This window comes from Bemisia tabaci, chromosome 2 (genome assembly GCF_918797505.1).
Source record: "Bemisia tabaci chromosome 2, PGI_BMITA_v3".
Classification (NCBI taxonomy): domain Eukaryota; kingdom Metazoa; phylum Arthropoda; class Insecta; order Hemiptera; family Aleyrodidae; genus Bemisia; species Bemisia tabaci.
Genome location: NC_092794.1, coordinates 38,264,290 through 38,284,480, shown reverse-complemented (window position 1 = coordinate 38,284,480; position 20,191 = coordinate 38,264,290). Strand labels below are relative to the sequence as shown.

The following is a 20,191-nucleotide window of genomic DNA, read 5'->3' as shown; positions in this document are numbered from 1 at the left end:
ATCCAGGTTTTTTTATATTACGTGGTAAAGATGCAAATTTTCCTATTTAAAGTGTTTGAGTTTTAAACAGTAACCTTTGAAGTTAAATCAATCAATTAATTTTAGTAAGTTCATTACTTAAAGATTTAGTTAAAATACCGCAATAATATTAATTTGTTAAATTAAAGTTAGACCATAAAAAATCTAATCTTTGAAGAAGAAAAGACAAATAACTAAACAAAAGTATGTCAATTACACTGATAAAATGATTAAACTAATTATCTTTGTCTTTAATATAAACAATTTATATAATGCTATTTATCAATCAACCAGAAGTTAAAAAATGTTGTGTAAATTTATGTTTTTTGTCATAGTTCGTTTGAGCATTCTATCAGGCCAATTTCCATGATTTTTGCGGTTATCGACTGGCAATAGACCCTAGATGAGCCCGTTCTAATCAAATTTTGGAAATAGGGCCCAGGTTTTTTTACAAGCAAGTTATAAAAGTGAGTGAATTTACAGAATGCTCCGTTCCTGCTGCCGCTATGCGCAGAAGGTTGCGCAGTGACTAAGTAGCCTACACATCAGCTCTTCTTATCAACACAAGATTCGCCCCGATCACTTCAAGATGAGCGGTGGCCGAGTCGTCTAAGACGTTGGAAGCGCTCACATGTCTCAAGATGTGGGTTCGATTCCCGACTCCTCAGCTACTTAAATTAAGACCTGATTATCGTCATCCGTTGTTTTACTGCAATGTTTCATCAATCAGTCATTGCAAAACGCGTCCTTTTGACTTCAATTTTTTTATCTTTACTCATCAAAAACAAAAATGGTACCATTCTAAAAGTAACGTACACCTCATATCGTAATTTTTTAGGGGAACAATTAAATCAACATTGATAGGAGGCTAAAAATAGGGCAGCGAAGCGGTCCATTGTTACAAATAATTTGACAAAGCTCGCAAAAGGTCCTGGTTCATTTATATAATGAATTGATTCATTGACTACCTCACAGTTACGCGTCACAAAACAGACATTTTCACTGTTTCAGACGTTGAAAAAAAAGATTAGAGTTGTTGAAGTCTCTAGTGGAATTTTTTGTGGTTGGTGTGACCTATCTCTACCAAAGGAAACAAACATTCAAAGAAAAGATCATGATTAAAAGGGTTTAGCGGCCAGTTACGGCCCATATTTTCTCCAGTCAGCTGAAATCCACCCATATGACTTGGGAAATCTGATTCAACAAGAGATAATATTCGATGTCTACAGATCTGGAAAATCGGAAATCGTCAAGGAATTCCACCCCACTACAGAATCCAAATCATTAAGCTTGCATGTTTTTAAGCTAGAACTATTTTAAAATTTCAAATAAAAATTGAAAAAGAAAAATTATAATCACAAAAGTAATTGCAACTAAATAGTAAGCTTCATATTTTTCTGTTTTATTTTAATGTTTCTTATTTGAATAAGGAGCATGTTAAAGTGAAAGTTGGTCTTAAGTGAAAAAGTAAGGTCTACCCAGAAAAAATAATGTTAGTGGTCAGCAGTTTCCTGATTCTATTAACCATTAAAATCCTCTTCCCCCCTTTGTAACCTTTGTTTCAGTCCCTTTTTTTACTTACCACCTATCTTGAGGAGACTATTCCGCATTCAGAAAATTATTTTTTCATTACAAGGCTAGCTTTCCAAATTACTTGATTTACTTAATGATGAAATCTAAACTTCAAAAGTATGAAAGGAAAATTTAACATAAGAACTTGTTTAAAAAAGAATTGGTAGAATTTTCCATTAACAATAGAGGGAAAGATCATCAAATAAAATTGAGGGTTTCAAAATGCCGAGAATTTAAGCAACTGCAGCAGACAATAGGATGCCCGTTTTAGGATTGGGTAAAGCAGAGGAACCAATCCAATTAAAAAAATTAAAAACTTAACTGTAACAACGTAGGTACCTTGTTTTTATCGTCGTTTGAATTCTCCCTTTCTCATTTTATTTGAACATTAATAAAGAAGGGAAAAAAGAATTGAAGAATTAACAAAAAAATTAATTGTTCAAGGACTTATTAATCGTCTTCAAACATAAAAGAATATACCGTAAAAATTTCATGGGAAAATATCAGTTTCTAATTCTTAAAGGAATAAGAGAGAACTTGTACCTGGAAACATTTTAAACAGATATAATAGGATGTAAAGGAATCACATGCTACCAGTAGATGATGAACAGCATAACTGATCACACTGAATCAGAGCATGCACAATTGGAACTCTGAAATCGGATAAAAGGGTTGGTGGTAAGGGTGGTCAACGGGCCGACATCGCCGTGAGTCCGGGAATTCGCGAGGGCTGCACAGGGCGAGTGCTGTATGTCCGCAAAGCATGGCGAAAAACGCCGTGAGTGCCACCTGCATCCCGAGATTCCTGGACGTACGGCAGTCTATCGTTGCAACCTCGCCTCCTTGCGGAACATACGGCAGGCATCCCCCTCTATATCTCTAAAACCAATAAAAATACACCTTTGCCGACTTCACCTTTGTACAGTACCTTCACTTAGTATAATCTCATGTCCAACTCAAAAAAAATGTTTTGGCTCATACAGCGTTTTTCCTTAGCACGGCAGAACCTCCCCTCCAACCTCTCTTTATGCTATCTTTGAGCAGTTCTATGTTGTGTGTTAAATAAATCGCAATTCTTCATGTAATGGAGCTCTTGCATGTGTCAGGAATTTGCGTTTTAAATACGGATTCATATATAATATTTTGTGAGAAACACAGTGGTGCCACTGATTTTCTCTGAGATCAACTCCAAAGCTCAAAAAAAGCTGAGGCTTTAATGGAGGGGATATCTCATGCTACTCCGAGAGGTCACTTCTGTATAAAGATAAAGTCTTAATGCACAGATAGGCAGCAAATAGATTAACCGAGTCGCCATTTCATATAGGGACTCCAAAACTGAATCGCAGCAACCTTGCTAATGTATTTGCTCCCTATCTTTGCATGGAAAGTTTGACTAGGTACAGAAGTAGACCCTGCTAGGTATTTGCTCCCCATCTTTGCATGGAAAGTTTGACTAGGTATACAGGTGGACTCTCAGTTGCATGGGATATCCCCTCCATTCAGGCCTCAACTTGGAGAGTTTTTTTTAGCTTCGGAGTTAATTTCAGAGAAAACCAGGGGCACCATCATGTTTCTCATGAAATTTTCCGAAAGTCAAGGTACTTAAATCACAAATCCTTCGCACATGCAAGAGTTCCATTATATCACAATTTGTGTGGATTTATGTTTGATGATCTAGCCTCTGTATAAAAAAAATCCAGTATCATCCAGCAAATTTTCCTAACTTTTTCACTTTAAGAGGTGAAAAAAAAAGGTAAAGAGGGACTTGCAATGTTCTCCCCTCTAATGTTATACATTTAAGTAGCTCCAATCCAAATTTTTTGTTGATCAGAATGGTGTGCCACACCCTGAAATGCAATTTCCTAACCTCAAAATAGCTTTCATGCCCTGTTTGGCAGGAAAAAATGGAAAAAGAGACTTGCAATTTCATCTAAGGAAATCTTTAGTAATTGAACATAATTTTTGGAGTAGCATCTATACATAAGGGTAACATGATAAATGATAGAACCTCGATGCTCATATTAATTATTACTTACATATAGTGCATGTGGGAGCCAAAGCTTTTCGAGCGTCCAGTTCTCATCAGCAGGGCACCTGTACATGGAGGTGTATACAGTAATAGGGTTTTCTGTAAAAAGGTGACAACACTATAGTATTTTTTAGGAATCTTTGCTTGGTCTGGCCGCAAGTAATTAAACATGATTTTTGGAGTAGCATGTATACACAAGATTAACTAGATAAATGATAGAACCTTGATGCTCACACTAATTTTGTCATGTACATATAGCACATGCAGGAGCCAAAGCTTTTCAAGCGTCTAGTGCTCATCATCTGGGCACTTGTACATGGAGGTGTGTACAGTAGTAGGGTTTTCCCTAGAAAGGTGACAGTACTATAGTATTATAGTACTATACTACCCTATCTCTGTATACACCTCCATGCACAGGTACTCCGATGATGAGCTACACACTTGAAAAGCGTCGGCTCCTGCATGTACTATACAGGGTGTTTCAGACCACCCGTACCAGGTCTTTTTCTCGGTTGGTTTAGATCGTACTAAGTCAGGGACCGCGGGGTTGAATAGGGAATTGACCCCAAGAAATCCGAATTTCGTGGTCCCGAACCCCCTCCCCCCCCCACTCCCCCTTGGTGGGTAAAGGTGGGTCACGATGCTAAAAGTCACGGTTCCCGACCGAATTGCGGATTAATCGCATCAGAATTGAAAAGCATGGAAAATTTCACCCCCGGGAAATTGACCCCTAAAAATTCACAATCGGCCCATCCAAGGCCCAAAAATGACACAGAGGGGGTCAGTACCCCCCTTCATAGTTACTCTTTGGTATCAAAATTGACGTAGGTTCTCCAGAAAAAGATGATTTCCCAGGTAATTGACCCCGAGAAATCCAAATTTCATGGTCCTGAAGCTCCTCTATCTTCTCTTGAGGGGTAAACGGGGGTCCAAATTTTAAAAGTCTGGGCTCCTTTCCGAAATTGATTGCATCCAAATTGAGGAGCAGAACACATTTACATCTTAAGTGACCCCCAAGAGTTCTAATTAACCCTCCCCCCCCCCCCCCAAACGGCAGAAAGTAAAACCCTGAGGCTGAGTGCTTTGCCCCCTCCAAAAATTTCTCAAGATTCCTCCTTGGTCGCAAAATTGACGTCGATTCTCCAGAAAAAGACGGTTTCTTCCCAAGAGGGCGGGTAGCAGAGCTTAGGGAGCATGGAATTCAGAGTCCTCGGGGTCGATTACATGGAAACCCGTCTTTTTCTGGAGAATCGACGTCAATTTTGCGACCCAATAGGAATCTTGAGAAAATTTTGGAGGGGGCGAAGACCCCCTCCTCAGGGTTTTACTTTCTGCCGTTCGGGGGGGGGGGGGGGGGGTCAACTAGAACTCTTGGGGGTCACCTTAGATGTAAATGTGTTCTGCTCCTCAATTTGGATGCAATCAATTTGCGATTCGGAAAGGAGCCGCGATTTTTAAAATCGGGACCCCCGTTTACCACCCAAGGGGGGATAGAGGAGCTTCGAGACCATGAAATTTGGATTTGTCGGGGTCAATTACCTGGGAAACCATTATTTTCTGGAGAATCTACGTCAATTTTGAGACCAAAGAGAAATTATGGAGGGGGGTACTAATCCCCTCTTTAGGGGGTCACTTTTAGGCCTTGGATGGGCCGATTGTGGTTTTTAGGGGTCAATTTCACGTGAAATTTTCCGTGCGTTTCAATTCTGATGCGATTAATCCGCAATTCGTTCGGGAACCGTGATTTTTAGCATCGTGACCCCTCCTCCTTTACGCCCCAAGAGGGGGGGGGGGGTGGGGGGGGGGTTTCGGGACCACGAAATTCGGATTCCTTGGGGTCAATTCCCTATTAAACCCTACGGCCCCCGACTTCGTACGACCTAAAACAACCGAGAAAAAGGCTTGATATGGGTGGTCTGAAACACCCTGTATGTAAGTAATAAAATTAATTTGAGCATCCAAGTTCTATCCTCTATCTCGTAAATCTTTAGTGTTAGTTTTTATAAAGGCTACCATGTCGCGCTAGAGGTGTTCAAACGAATTCTTGCCGGAACACTATCGACATCGTCTCTTATTGAAACTGGCGACGATATCGACAACAGCCGGCCTTATCGGAGTTTTGAGAGGTCGCACTCAATGAATTGTTGCCCCGTGTGTCGGTTTATCAGATTGCCTAGCGCGGCGGCGCGTAAAATAGATGTACAAATGGCAACATCTTATTTTCGCCAACTCCGAAAACTCTGATTGCTATCGGCAAGAGCGCTCTTATCGTAAGTTTTTCTTAACGGAACTGTTTCGGTAGCTTACCGACAACCAATAGAACAGCCCTATGTCGCGCTGCTGAAGTCTGGCCCTGAAATTAGAGATTAGTTTAATAACACATCAGATGTATTAAATTCTAAGACTCATAAGTCGCAGCATAGGTACAGAATGTTTAAAACCAAACACAAGCTTTGAAAGTTCAATAATAAAGGCTGATACTTGATCCCAGTTTCTCTTATGGGATGCCTGTAAATGCGAGAAAGATTGTTCTTAGTGGGAAAGAGACATCTGCAACTGCTGAGAGAGATTCTTTGTGATTGGTCACATCAAGGTCATTTTGTTTAACCCTACTTTTTCCCAAGATCAAGTTACAGAGCTTCAGAAATTACTTTTCATGTTCATTTTAGTGTCAATAGACAAAAGAATGATATAGCTAGAACTTATGACTCTTCGATTTTAACAGAAATGACTCATAATAGCGTACGGACTCCAATGGGGAGAGCCAAAAATCAATTCACAGAGACGGCACCCCCTATGCGAAAAAATTTCTCAGTATGCTCTGCTGAAGATTCACCCTAACTCCCTTCTTAAGTAATGTCTTCTTAGTAAAGTACTAGACTTAAAAGAGGCATGTACAAGATTGATTTTGTAAAGTGAAATGAAACACAAATCACTTTTAAGAAGAAACAGAGAGTACTTAAGAGCCATGAAACAAATCTCTGAAAGGTCCAAAATCTGTCTTCCTTTCATAGGGATTGGAAAGCGCGAACCCAGGAAGGTTTCAAGAAAGCAAGAAGCGTTATTTTTATTTATCTATTTTTCCTCCTGAACAAGTCTAAAGAAAATTAATCATCTGACAAAAATAATACAGAAAAATAAAATCAAAACCCCGAAGATGCTGAAATCTACTCTTAAGTACCGAAACATTAACTCCGCTTCACATGAGCGTCTGGAATTCATCCAGCAGGGACTAACTGTCGCAATCAAATGTTTTTACTTTCCTCAGTAATGATGCAAAGTTCCATGCAAATTCAAATTTTTATTGAAGCTATGTCCAATTTACAGGTGTAATGTAGAGTCACGGAAACCATTTAGCACAAAACGGCAAGCTGAGTCACCTGTTAAATCTGACATTTTGCATCAGGAAAAGCGATCACGAAAAGATACAAGTGGAACTTCTACATTTATGGATGGAAAACTATGGAATCTAACCACAGATCTCTCAGGAGATACTCTTAGATTCCTACGGACACCAGTTGTACAAAGAAAAGTTACCCCTGTCAATAGTACCCAGGCAGATCGTTCTACTCCTCTGTCTATTCTCAAAGTAAGATTTGCCTTGTGACTTTAAGGTCCTCTTCAAACTTACTTGGCTTTAGATCTCCTTTAGAAGTGCAGAAGTAAGCTGAATCCTCTTCTGTAGGCATTCTCAAAATAATTTCAAGTCAAAAAGATCCACCATGAAAATTAGAAACTTCTGACATAACGTGTTGATTGCCAAACTATTTTCTGAGTTAGGGTCTGCAGCTTCTTGAATACAGTTTTAAACTGCAGTAAATCTGCATGCAGAAGGAAGGTGCATTTAAAAAAAAGAACCTAATCATGGCGATAGTTACATACCCTCGGGACAATGAAAGTAACCTCCAATTTTGCTGGGAGTCTTTAGACAGCATTTTAGCGCTGAAATCAAGAATTTCAAAAAATAGTGATAGTGCCGTGCCAAATGCTTTGGCGTGGCTCTGCCAAATTAATCTTTGCTGGCACCTGCAGGCCGGAGCAATGCATAGAACTCATTAACTTGGCTTTGATAATAGAAATCAATGTAACTCCTTCCTTTTCAAATACACCCATTAAAGTGTAAATTCAATCTGCAGAAATAATTAGAAAACAGAAGTTTTGATGAATTATGTTGACTTAAAATTTATGAATGCCTCCTGTTGTAATCCAGCAGGAAGTCCTTTATCATTATACTAGCTGTTCCAGGCTCGCTACAGCAAGCTAAAGGGCTATTGTCTTGTGGACCCCATTTTCATGTGTGTCTGCGCTTTCTACGTGACTGGCTTCACTTTGGCCAAAATTTATGAATAGAGAAAGAAGAAAAAAAGATGTAAATCAAAGAAAAAGATACAATATAGGGAAGCAATAAAATAAGAAAACAAGAAATGAACGATAGAGAAGACATAAAAGAGAAAATAAATTCGAATGACAACTGTGGCACCGTGTAAGAGACTCCTAGTACAAAACGGGAATCTATGGAATTTTCGATTGTATTGGTATGACAACTAACGATCATTTTACATGCTTGGATAATGCATTGTTGCCAAAGTGGGGATCAGTGCGCTCGTTTTTCCCACGACTTTTTAAGAAGAACCCTCGGTGGGTGGCAATGTTGAGGTGCTGAAGGCAATCCGGCGTAATATTATGTCTATAAGATGCATAGTAATTGTATTCTCATAGTTGAGCCTGTTGTGATACTGCATTTTTTAAGCCAAGAATGATGGCATTAAATTGCAGAACATTTAATTTTAGCAGGAGAAAAGGTTGCCTTTGATTATTCCTATTTATTATGGATTTATCTGGAGGTATTCTACCCTAGATCCTGTTCTCGGATATGGGAGTTCCAATTCTCTTTTTAAATTCACTAAAACTTATATTTGCTAAAGAGTAGATTTTTCTCCTTTTTTGTAACCTCTGTTTTGTTTTCCAGGGATCAAGTAACCATACTCCAAAGCGATCTATGCCGAAAAGTGTTAGTTACCAGGCTAAGAAAGATGAAATTTGCAGCCAAACTCCTCAAGTTAAAGGGGAAGGAACCTCAGCAGCAAGGCAAATACGTTTTAGTCTGCCAAATGACAGCATTGAAGAGTTTGAGTGTCCTAAAATCTCAAGCCCTCGTGAAATGGACATAAGCCAAGGAAGTGATGATAGCAAGGCTAGGATAAATGAATATGCTGAAGTGAACAGAAACAAGCGTCAACTGAAAGAGGATGTTACATCTGCAGTGGCAGCAGTGCTAGAGTCTGGTGATGCTGATGTCACTCCATCCTTAACCAGGTGCAATTTAGCAATACCTATCATTTTGAAATTAAAGTATCGTTGGAAAGATCACAAAAACGAATTTTTTTGACGCCAACCGCAGGTCGTTATTACTCATCACCTTTTCAAAATGACTGCCTGTTGAAGTTCCAAAAGGCAGCAAAATGATGTCTCGACTGTTCAATGACCGATTTCACTGAGACTAAGTATTAGTGGTATTATTTACTATCAACTCATGAAAAACTCAAAGAAAAATAATAGAAACTTCGAAAGAATGGCAACCCTGCGGTTATTCCAACCATAGGGCTATTCGCTTGGACAACAGGGGTAACCTTTAATATGGACCAGAGCCCAGAAATTGTGCATTGAATAAATGAAGACCCTCCAGAGGAGTCATCTTAAGTGCTAATGTGGCAGGCAATGTGTTCATTAATTGGACAAAGTTTCTTGGCATTTTTTCTCCAACTTATTGTTTTTGTTTACTTTATTTTTATAGGTATCATCAAGTACCGCAGTCCATTCAAATTACCCCAAGGAAACCATTGAAAGCCTATCGACCTTCGCCCAAAGATCATGGAATCCTGTCAAACTCCGTGTAAGTTACTTTACTATTGCATGAGCTGTTGAGCCATTAACTGAGCTTTTTAAATGCTCAATACATTAATTTTGTGGCGCTCTCATGAAAATTCAAAAGAAAATTTTATGAATAGGCAAGAATCTTGTGAAATGAAAAGTGAGGCAGGAAAGAGGGTCATGCAAAACGGTTAAAAAGTGATTCTGCGGGGATTGCACGAAAGAGGCAGTCCCATTTTCCATAGGAAATGGCCGCAAGAGATTTTACATCCATACTTTCAGGAATCATAACCGATCATCGGAAAGGCCTAAATCCTGTGTCGTTACCCGTCTAGCCCTCCAAGGGGCGAGGGTGTCAAAGGTCAAACGCGCAGACCGCCATAACTTTTGAACGAAACAACGGATCAACTTGATCTTGGGCTCAAATGAAAGCTCTCAACAACACCTTTCATTTTATGAATAATAATGTCTGTTTTTGTAATTTTTCAATGTGAAAAAAATCATTGTTTGATTTTTCAAGCCCAAAAAATTCAGTTTTTCGGGTTTTTACACAAAAAGGAACGCACGAATCATTACAAAAACCAATTTAAATGAAAGCCCTTGATTCAAGCTTTAAAACGAGCTATTGTTCAACTTGGGGAAATGTACGGTTCAAAAGTAATGACCGTTCAAAGTTGGCGTGGCGCGCATTTTTGAAGCGCGCGGAGTGCATACTCGCGTGTCACCCCTCCCTACCTTTTCCCCTGGAGCCCGCTTCAGCTGATTACGGATACTGAAAGGTCCAAAGCTCCTTCCACCAAAAGAATGACCAATCATCAGTGTAAAATGACTTTTATTTCTAACTAAGACGCTAGCATACATTATTTTTTCGCCCCCCCCCCCCCCCATGTTTTTATATTTATTAGCCAAAAGCTCTTGCGGCCATTTCCTATGGAAAATGGGACAACCTCTTTAAAATTTCACCATGGCGGCAGCCATCTTGGACGCCATCTTGAATTATGGGCGTCGGTTCAATTTTTGAACTTGACACCATCAAAATTCTGATTCTCGACATCCTAAAGAAGAGAATGATTTATCACAACAATTTTACCCATGAAACTGCACACGGGACCTCTTATTTGTACATGTGGTACTGGACTAAAACCTCCAAAGCCCTGCCACTCCAGTGAATTAAGCGACAATTTTAATTTTTTGCTATTTTCAGTTTGGTGACATTTTCAATGAAAGGTATGATTCAAGTTCCAATTCGGAACTGTGGTCGGTGGCTCAGCCCCGTCATTTCATTGTCTAAAAGACCAAAATCGATACTAGCCTTTCAATATACACGAATATACACAGGATGGCGGCCATAATGACCCTTTCAAGGTAAAAAAATACCTACGTCGCAAATATGCCTCGTAATGTGTCGATTGTTATGTATTTCTGGTCATAGAATACGAATCTGCGGTCAAATATTGTCATAAATATTGGAGTGTGGTCTCAATCCAATATTGCGGCCAAACTGCCCTTTCAGGATAAGGAAAGATTCTGTTGCAAGTATGCTGCTTAAGGTGCAATTGATACCTTAAGCAGCACACATGCAACAGATTGTTGCACATGTATTTTTGGTTGTAGAAGTCGAATTTACAGTCAGAAATTGTCCAAAACATCAAGATATAGCCTAAATCCAATATGGCGGCAAAATAACGCTTTCAGGATAAAAATAATTTTCCTTGCAAATATGCCGCTTAAAGTCATGACATATGCGTACATTTGGTCGTAGATTCCAAATTTGCGATCAGAAATCATGCAAAACATCAGGATAAGGCCTAAATCGAATATGGCAACTGAAATTACTGTTCAGGGTGGAGCATAATACTATGTAGCTTTAGGTGCATGAAAAAGCAAAGTTTTCAGGGTTGCAAGGTTTGAAAGCGCGGCAAATTTTTAGTTCAAATTATTAAGAAATTCATATGTGATACGTGGCAGTTTGAGCAATGCTCACATAAATTTTTCAAAATTTGTGGAAATTTCCGAGGTTTTGGAACAAGAGAATAACTTCTCTCAAAATTAAGGCGCTCAGAGGTCCAAGCTTGATGATATCTTGTGTAAAATTTTGTGAAAAACATTTTTTGTCCTTGAAAATTTTGCGTATCTGTGAAAATTTTCGAGTGAATCGTTGATTTTCGTGAGCAACTCCGGACCCCTCGATTTGGGACATGTCGGCCGTTTTGAATATGATGCCCCGGTATATGAATATTTTGATTGCCAGATAAAAGTGTCCTAGGGACCTTAGAAGATACCCTGAAAGTTCCAGAGTGGCACGCAAAAGTGACTTTGCGGCTCATAGACTAAATGCACAATTTTGTTTGTTCTCCCTCTTTGTGAACTAACTAACTTTGTCTCTTCCCAGGAATTTCAAAATGTCCAACCAAAATACTTCTGTGCCTGAACAGGAGGATGACTCAAATGCTGTGTCCAATATCAAGGAATCAGTCAAAAAATTCATTTCGGAACCATTTAATCATCCAACACTGCAAAGCGGACTCTCAGTGAGCCTCTCATCAGCATCTGACGCCTCTCCACTGAGAAAACCGAATCATCATCCAATCAATGATTTACAGCCGCCTTTGATAGATAATAATCACCCGAAAGAACTAGATCAGTCAGTTCCTCCTTTCATAGAATCAATCAAGGATGGAGGTAATCTGCTTTTTCCAATATGTTTTTTCGATTTTTATCATGAATTTATTTGCATGTCAATTATACAGATATTCTCTCTCAATAATTTCTAATACATAGGCTGTCCCAAAACAACTGGCACTAAGGCTGTCATTCGGGAACTACAATAGATATCAATATGCGATTTGCAGGAGGTGATAGCTCATACTCTTAGCTCTTAAACGAGCCTAAGTTGAGCTAGTTTGGTTAAAAACTAAACGAGTTACATCAATTTTCCCGAGACGTGTAAGAAATACCCCTACGGATTTTTCGGTAATTTTTCATTCCGTTAACTTTGCCTCCGCAAGCTGTGCAATTGGTTCAGACGTTATGAATCAAGTTCCCACTTGTCTGGATGCAACTTTGAACTGGTCAGCAAGTGTTTTCATCACAGCCGAGAAGTTTTTTTCTGTTTGCAAAGTCAGTCTAGTGAAATTGTCCGGCCTGATAAGGCGTTTTTTGGTGTTTCGTCATGAGTTCACCCGCGGAGTTGAAGCAAGACCAGCGATACGCAATTCGATATTGCGTTCGTCGTGAATTATCTGTCTCTGAAACTGTGAATAAAATGACAGTGGCTCAGAAGTGTTTCAGAAGCAGATAATTCACGACGAACGCAATATCGAATTGCGTATCGTTTGTCTTGCTTCGACTCCGCGGGTGAACTCATGACGAAACACCAAAAAACGCCTTATCAGGCCGGACAATTTCACTAGACTGACTTTGCAAACAGAAAAAAACTTCTCGGCTGTGATGAAAACACTTGCTGACCAGTTCAAAGTTGCATCCAGACAAGTGGGAACTTGATTCATAACGTCTGAACCAATTGCACAGCTTGCGGAGGCAAAGTTAACGGAATGAAAAATTACCGAAAAATCCGTAGGGGTATTTCTTACACGTCTCGGAAAAATTGATGTAACTCGTTGAGTTTTTAACCAAACTAGCTCAACTTAGGCTCGTTTAAGAGCTAAGAGTATGAGCTATCACCTCCTGCAAATCGCATATCGATAGCTATTGTAGTTTCCGAATGGCAGCCTTAGTGCCAGTTGTTTTGGGACAGCCTATGTATATCATTTGTATTTCCATTATGTAGTTCCCTGGAACTTCACTCCATTTTTGCAACAGCAGATTTCTTCGGTCTGCAGCCTGATTGTTGAAAATGTTTGTTTGTCGGGACGACATAGATGAAATAGGTTAAAAGGCAAAGCGTGATTGGTCGGCTATGTATTATCGCTGCTTTGTCGTGTCTATGTCGGGTTGACCTCTCAACAAGCTAACGGGACCTCTCGACAAGCTAACGGGACCTCTTAAGTCTCCGACAGTATGTCGACCATTCCACTTGACAAAGGCACGACAAAGCAGCGATAAGACATAACCGACCAATCACGCTCCGCCTTTTAACCTTTGTCATCTTTGTCGTCCCGACAAACAAAAAATGTCAACAATCAGGCTGCTGTTCTCCCATATATTCCTTGAAATGATTGACATTCCTTAAGTTTCTTGATAATTTTGCTCATGACTCATGGCTTCGTTTATTATAAATTTTTTGGTCTTTCCTACGCTCCATTTTTTTATTATTTCTGTATTTTCTTCCCTTCTTCTTGAAAAATCTATTTTGGGATATATTTAAAAAAAAATATTGATTACATTTATGGATGGGCTGAAAAGTCATTACAAACCTTGCTGTCGCGTCTTCAAAAATCTTGAAGACCTTTGTGTCTGGAGAATGTAAGTATTATATATAACCAGTCTTCCATCGGTGTGTTCCGACTAATTCGAATTGATTGAAAATTATATTAGACTGAGAGAGTTGTCTAACTGGCCAACCCTTTAAGTTGACTTTTTTAGAACATTTTCGTATTTACAAGGAATGTGGCCTGAATTTGTACATTTCACCAACAACAAAAAAGGTTTGGTTGGGAGCCCAGATTGGAATAGTCAAAAAGCAGTGGTTGAAGCAGGTTTTAAAGAACCTTTTCAACCTTTTAGAGATTTCAGCTTTGATTCAGTCTGGATTCATCATTCAAGGTTCACTTGGGGAGGAATGTTTAAATGGATCCTATTTGGTAAGCTTCTGGTGATATCCCTTGATCCGAAGTGTGAATAAACTAGCTTGTGAGTCAAAGTATCGTTTTCCTTTAAATGGCTGTCTGTTGAGTTAGGTAGCCCATAAAACTTGTATACATACATATATGATATCAAATCATTGGCACAATCTTTTCCTTGGCCTTCATAGAGAACAGAACAACATGGTACTTACATGGCTTGTCTCAGATCTCTTGGCCTATTTCTGCATCCCATCAGTGCTTATTTCGTTTAGTGCTACCCTCATTACAGATTCTGAAGGCCTTGCTGGCAGCTATTGGACTCATATTTCAATTATAGACTTCCGAATTCTCATATCTAATTAGATACACAAAGTTGTTTATTACCTATTCTATATCTGGTTGTTTAATCTCTGGATAAAAATTTATCAGCTGGCCTATAAATGATTGATTAATTCCCAGTGAGCCTGTTGCAAAGTTTTGCTAGAGAAAAAATGAGAGAGGTTTCTTACAGAAAATGTCTCGAAAATCATGATAAGCGCATCCGCAAATTCTAAAATGAACCGCTAACTTCGCAATCTACGTAAGAAATATGCGGTTTTTTTTAGCTTCCCGCTCCAAAAACAATACTGCGGTACAGGTGGACATTTTGTTAGAGGAGTCGTTCCATTCAACTCCTGCTCAATAGGATGTTTCGCAATATTCATCATGGCCGACGCTTCCGTGCGCAAGTCGAGGAGAGCACAAGGTCAATCAAGACGGATATCTCTTAACAGTCTCAATGCGAGGAAAGTGTGAATGTAAACTTACCTATTGTTATCAGGTGGTTAAAATCTCGTCCCTTCCCACGTCTTTTGGTGGATTGGCGTCTGCCATGTTGAGTATTGAGTAAGATTCTATTGAGGAAGAGTTAGATGGAACGGCTCCTCCAACAAAATGTTCACTAGTGCCGTAGTATCGTTTTTGATGTGGCTAGATAAAAAAAGAACTGCAAATTTCTAGCACAGATTGTGAAGTTGGGAGTGCATTTCAGACTTTACCAAGACTTGCACTCATCGTGATTTTTGAGACATTTTCTATGAGGAAAAACTCGAATTTTTGCTCTAGCAAAAGTTTGCATCAGGCCCATTGAGTCATCTATCCGTCGGGATAGGATTTTGAAAGCATTTAACTTACATCCTTAGACGAAATCCAAAGGAAACATCCGTTGAGAAGCTAATCCCTCCTGGGCTTAACTGACTCATTCTGTCCAGGGAAATGCTCATTTGAAATTACATTATTTATTTCCTCCGAAAATTCCACTTTGAAACATGTTTCATCCTTCAGTTACTTTGAATAAAATTAAGATCATTCACTGATAATACTGTTTCCTATTTTCAGGATCACATTCCTCACCTAAAACTGATAAGAATATGAGTGATTTAAATCAAACATCCATCAGGGCTCAGACGAAAAATACTGAAAAAAAGGAGGAGGTCAATGTAATATCAACTACATCAACCACAGATTTCAAACAATCAAATTCAAGCATTAGTGTTGGAAAAATAGAGCAAATGGCTGTCGATGAACTTTTAGAGTGGAGGTCCTCTATCAATACAGAGCCAAGCCATGTTCCTTCTAGAATTATTTCTACTGCTAATACCACCCCTGAAACCGAATCAGGCGCTTCATCAGAATGTACTCCTACCCCTGCAGATAATGTCTCTTGTGACATTCCGTTGGCTAAGGTGAAAACTTTTACTAAAAGTGTCCCAATTACAAATGCATCTGAAGGAAGTATCAAAAGCAACTCACCAAAAGAAGTTGCTTCCGAGATCCATCTTGACACTTCATCACAAAATGCCGTGTCAAAGGACACTCAACCCTATGAATGCAGCGAACAGGATGATGATATCATCTGCCTTGACTCCTCTGGTGGTGAAACCCCCGAAAAAGAGAGTATGTACTCTTCTTCAGAACTTGATGATTATGAGGCTGTCAGTGAATCATCGTATTCATCAAGTTCAAGGTCCCAGATCATGGAATCTGCCGACTCCACGAACACAAGTCCAGTTCAAAACAATGTCCTTGCAACTTTGATTAATTTACAACCTCTGAACTCTACTTACATCAAAGAAAATTTCGATGAAGATGGAAGGGAGAGTAGGAATAATAATGAGGAAGAAAACAACGAAAAAGAGTACAACTCCAGTCATTTTGATGAGGAGGATTCTTATGAAGAGGAATTGTCCAGAGGAAAATCTATTGAAGAAGACACCAATGAAGAGAGTGAAGAAATTGATGAAAGTAATGAGCAGCTGAAGGAGTTTGATCCATCTCAAAGTTGCCGCAGCAAGTTTGGTGATAAAGGCATCAAAGACCATTGCATTGCTCGCACCAAAAATTCACAAGAAAACCAGGAGTCTGAAGGCGTTTGCCGTCCTGTTAATCATCACCCAACCGCTGAAGACTCTAACTCACACAAAGTAACAAACCGACAAATAACAGCTGAGAACGTTGCCACCATCACCAAAGAGCAACAAAAACAGAAAGAAGCAGAACTAATTGAAACCAGTCAATGGACCAACTCAAATTTGTGCTCAGATTATAACTCCTTCGCTGCAAAACAGTCTTCAGCAATAATTTGTTCAACTCCTGGACAGAGCAACAAAAGGAAGCAATCCGAGGTTCAAGATGTTCACAAAGATGACGGTTCCTCTGTTCTCTTAGCCGTAGCCTCTACCAAAGACACACTGCCCCGTGGTGGATACCCTAGTTCGTCGGATACTGCTCAGGCTACAGTCATCGAAAATCTCCCTTCCGATATCACGCAAAAATTCTTCGAGAATCCTGTCCGAATGATCCCCAGAAGCAACAGCAAAGAGCGCGACACTCTGAAAGAAAGAGACGAAAGCCAATTAAACTTTACCGTTAGTGATAATGAAGTCACTCTAGGGTCCAGTCGAAAATGCTGCTGGACTGAAAGCGACACAGAGACATCGATGAAGGAACGAACATGGATGTTTGAGAATAAAATGCATGATCCTGGTGATGATGCAGATGTTATGCATACAGGTGTTAACAAGACCCAAGATGATGATTCTGTCATACAAAGCACTAAGAATGGTGCAAATGCTTGTTATAATGATACTTCTATAATGAAAGATGGCTCACAAATTGTTGATGGTGTAAAGCAGGCTGAAAAAGTAGATTATGTGGAGCACAAGGAAGATGTAAATAGTGTAATGCCCTCTTTTATTTTTGGGAATTTGAAGGATGTATCCTTGATTCAAGCACCCAAAAAAAGTGTGCGGAAGGAGTCTCCTCAATCACTCAATGAAGGTGTGCCTGAAGAGGTTCCAGCAACTGCAAGTGTCCCTGTAACAGATGAAAATTATGTTACAGAGAGTGTTTCAGGAGAAACACAGTTTCTAGCTGTATTGAATTCATCGAGTAAAACTGAGATTTTGGATGCAGAGCAACTAGTGTTTGAAACTCCAAAATCAATGAAAAAAAACGAAATACTACAAAGCGCAAAGAAAGATGAATCTTTGAGCGATTCTGAGCTCATTATAGATGCAATGAAAAGGAAAAGTCGTGTAAACGTTGAGTCTGAAGCACCACAATCTCTAAAAAAAAAGCAACACTATCAGTCTGACAGCGAACTGAGCGTCAGCCACGCCCTAAACCGATGTGTCCCTGATAAAGTCTTGCTACAGGCTGTTATGAAATCACAGCTGTTGCGATCATCAGGCTCAAGCACTGGAGCAAATTCCAGTTTCTCTCAGTCTGGCCATCAGGAGACTTATTGTGGTGACGATTCTAATAGTGCCCCAGGCTCTGCAGCTAAAGTCTCTGATAGTTCAAGCAGCTCTACAATTAATCATCGAGCAAGTCATGCTGCATTTGAGTCGTCAGGAGAAGCATCTCCTTTGACCCCTGCTGAAACATGCAGAACTGAAGCATTTAAAGAGAATCGCCGTTTTGCAGTAGAAAAACGAAAATCTAAGTTGACAACAGTGCCCTCTCTTGAACTAATCTCAGAAGTACCTGAGACACACCCTGCTGACTGTTTACATGAGCTTACCCAAGATACAAACAGGAGAGTCTCTGAACAACTCGAATTGGAGTCTAGTCAATCTGTCAGACGCAGTTCATTTTTACCAAAAGTGTTCACAACTGTCGATTCTCTTATTCAGGATGAAGCAATGTCAAATACCAATATTCCACCTAAAAAAAGGCGCAGTATTCTTAACTTATCGAAGCTGAAAAAGCCAAGGGAAAGCGCATCATTCAAGTCTCGGTCGCGGTGTTCAAATTATAAGTTCGCTGAGTTGGATGTTTGTAATTCAGATGAGTCATTCCAAGAAGATTTAATTACTGATAGGACTAAACAAAAAGCGGCTAACATTCCAGACACTCATTTACCTGAAACCCCAATCAAAACTGCTGAGACTGTCCATCCTTCAGAGTTAAATGAAAGTGCTACAGAAGAAAAACTCAACGACTCTATTGCCTCAAGAGTAAGTCAACGTCGAACGAGACGTCAATCCATGGAAAGTTATACCTCCAGTACTGATTTTGAAGTGTCAAACTTAAATGAAAGCATTGTCAGCACAGCAAACTCTGTTAAGGCAAGATCATCATCTATTGAGAGTCTTCCAGAATCAGGAACGACTGATGTGTCTGTAAGCTCACAAAGCTCTCGCTTTAAGAGAGTTTCTATCCGAAATCGCTCAATGTCGCTCTACACTACTAAAGAATTGCAGAAAAACTCACTTAAACGTCGTTATAGTGAATTAGATGTAATAGAGTCAGAAGAGGAAGATGGTCTAAAGGATTCAAGCCCAGCAGCCGAAACCACTGGTGAACTTCTCATTATTACTCGTAGAGCGCGAAGCAGGAACTCCAATCAGAGTGCAATTTCAGAAAGTAGGAAGTTTTTGCCTGATGTCAAAGGGGATGAATTGGCAGTGGAAAAGCCTGGATCAAGAATTTCAAAAGCAAGAAGTAAGAAGGGAGTGAATAGCACACAAAGCAATAGAAATGAGTTCATCAGAGGCTCAACAGAATCCAAACAGCAGGCAAGTCGTCCCACCATGCGCACTGAAACATCCATCAGCAATGTAAGAACTCAGGTTCGTTTTGCTTTTATTTTTCTTTAAAGAACAAAGGAGGCAAGACCTACCAGTGGGTATGTGTTCATCCAGGCACGGCTCATAGCACCATGCTACAAAAATTGTTGCATTTAGATACAGATTCTCAGTGCTGTGTGGCTAAATGAATTAAGAAAAATGAGTACAGCAAAATGAAAAAATAAAAAATAAATAAAAAATGCATCATGCCACGCAACGAAAACGATTGCAGTCAGTCACAGTGAAATAAAGCCACATTCTGAAATCGCCATCAGTTGGCAGACATAAGTTGATGATCATATAGTCATTGTAAAAGTGACATCAAGAATCAGCATTACGCAGAGGACTCCCACTACAAAAGGTAAAAGCTCATTAAGGGCACAATTTCCCCTCGGGAGTTATGCTCCTTGAGGCAACACAGGTTACATCCAATCAGAAAGCAAATTCAGATGCGTTTTGAGTCTCATTGAACCCATCATCAGCACATTACAGCTTTCTCATTTTCTGTTTCCACTTGTGAGAGGGCATTGAAATCCAACCGAGATGGAGTAAGCATACCAGCCTACCAGCTCGCTGTCCAGTGTGCAATTCTCGAAACAGAAATGCACACGGCTTGGAAAGCTGTAGCTGCAACGTACAAAGGCAGCAAGATGGCGTGCTCGTTCGATGGCTGTTGTGTCCACTTGCTCAATCTTGATTTCATTTTTAAGACTTCTCCATGACAAGAAGCAGAAATTCATCGGCGCTTTGCTGATAATAGGTTTAACTAAACTCAAAACGCATTTACAATTCCTTTCTCATTGCACAACTAGTGTAGTGACCAAACAGCGTAACTTAAGACAGGT

General features: G+C 39.6%; 1 protein-coding gene across 6 annotated transcripts in view; it reads left to right on the top strand.

Moving 5' to 3' along the window:
• Window positions 1-20,191, top strand: part of Elys (AT hook containing transcription factor 1 homolog) — a 196,413-nt gene that overhangs the window by 152,172 nt on the left and 24,050 nt on the right. For 5 of the 6 annotated variants that reach the window (XM_019057835.2, XM_019057833.2, XM_019057836.2 and 2 more), the window contains 5 exons: window positions 6,947-7,208; window positions 8,589-8,935; window positions 9,414-9,512; window positions 11,883-12,172; window positions 15,613-19,349. In XM_019057835.2, coding sequence (XP_018913380.2) covers window positions 6,947-7,208; window positions 8,589-8,935; window positions 9,414-9,512; window positions 11,883-12,172; window positions 15,613-19,349 — 4,735 coding nt within the window. The remainder of the gene's footprint in view (window positions 1-6,946; window positions 7,209-8,588; window positions 8,936-9,413; window positions 9,513-11,882; window positions 12,173-15,612; window positions 19,350-20,191) is intronic. The other variant, XM_019057834.2, reaches the window with a different exon arrangement.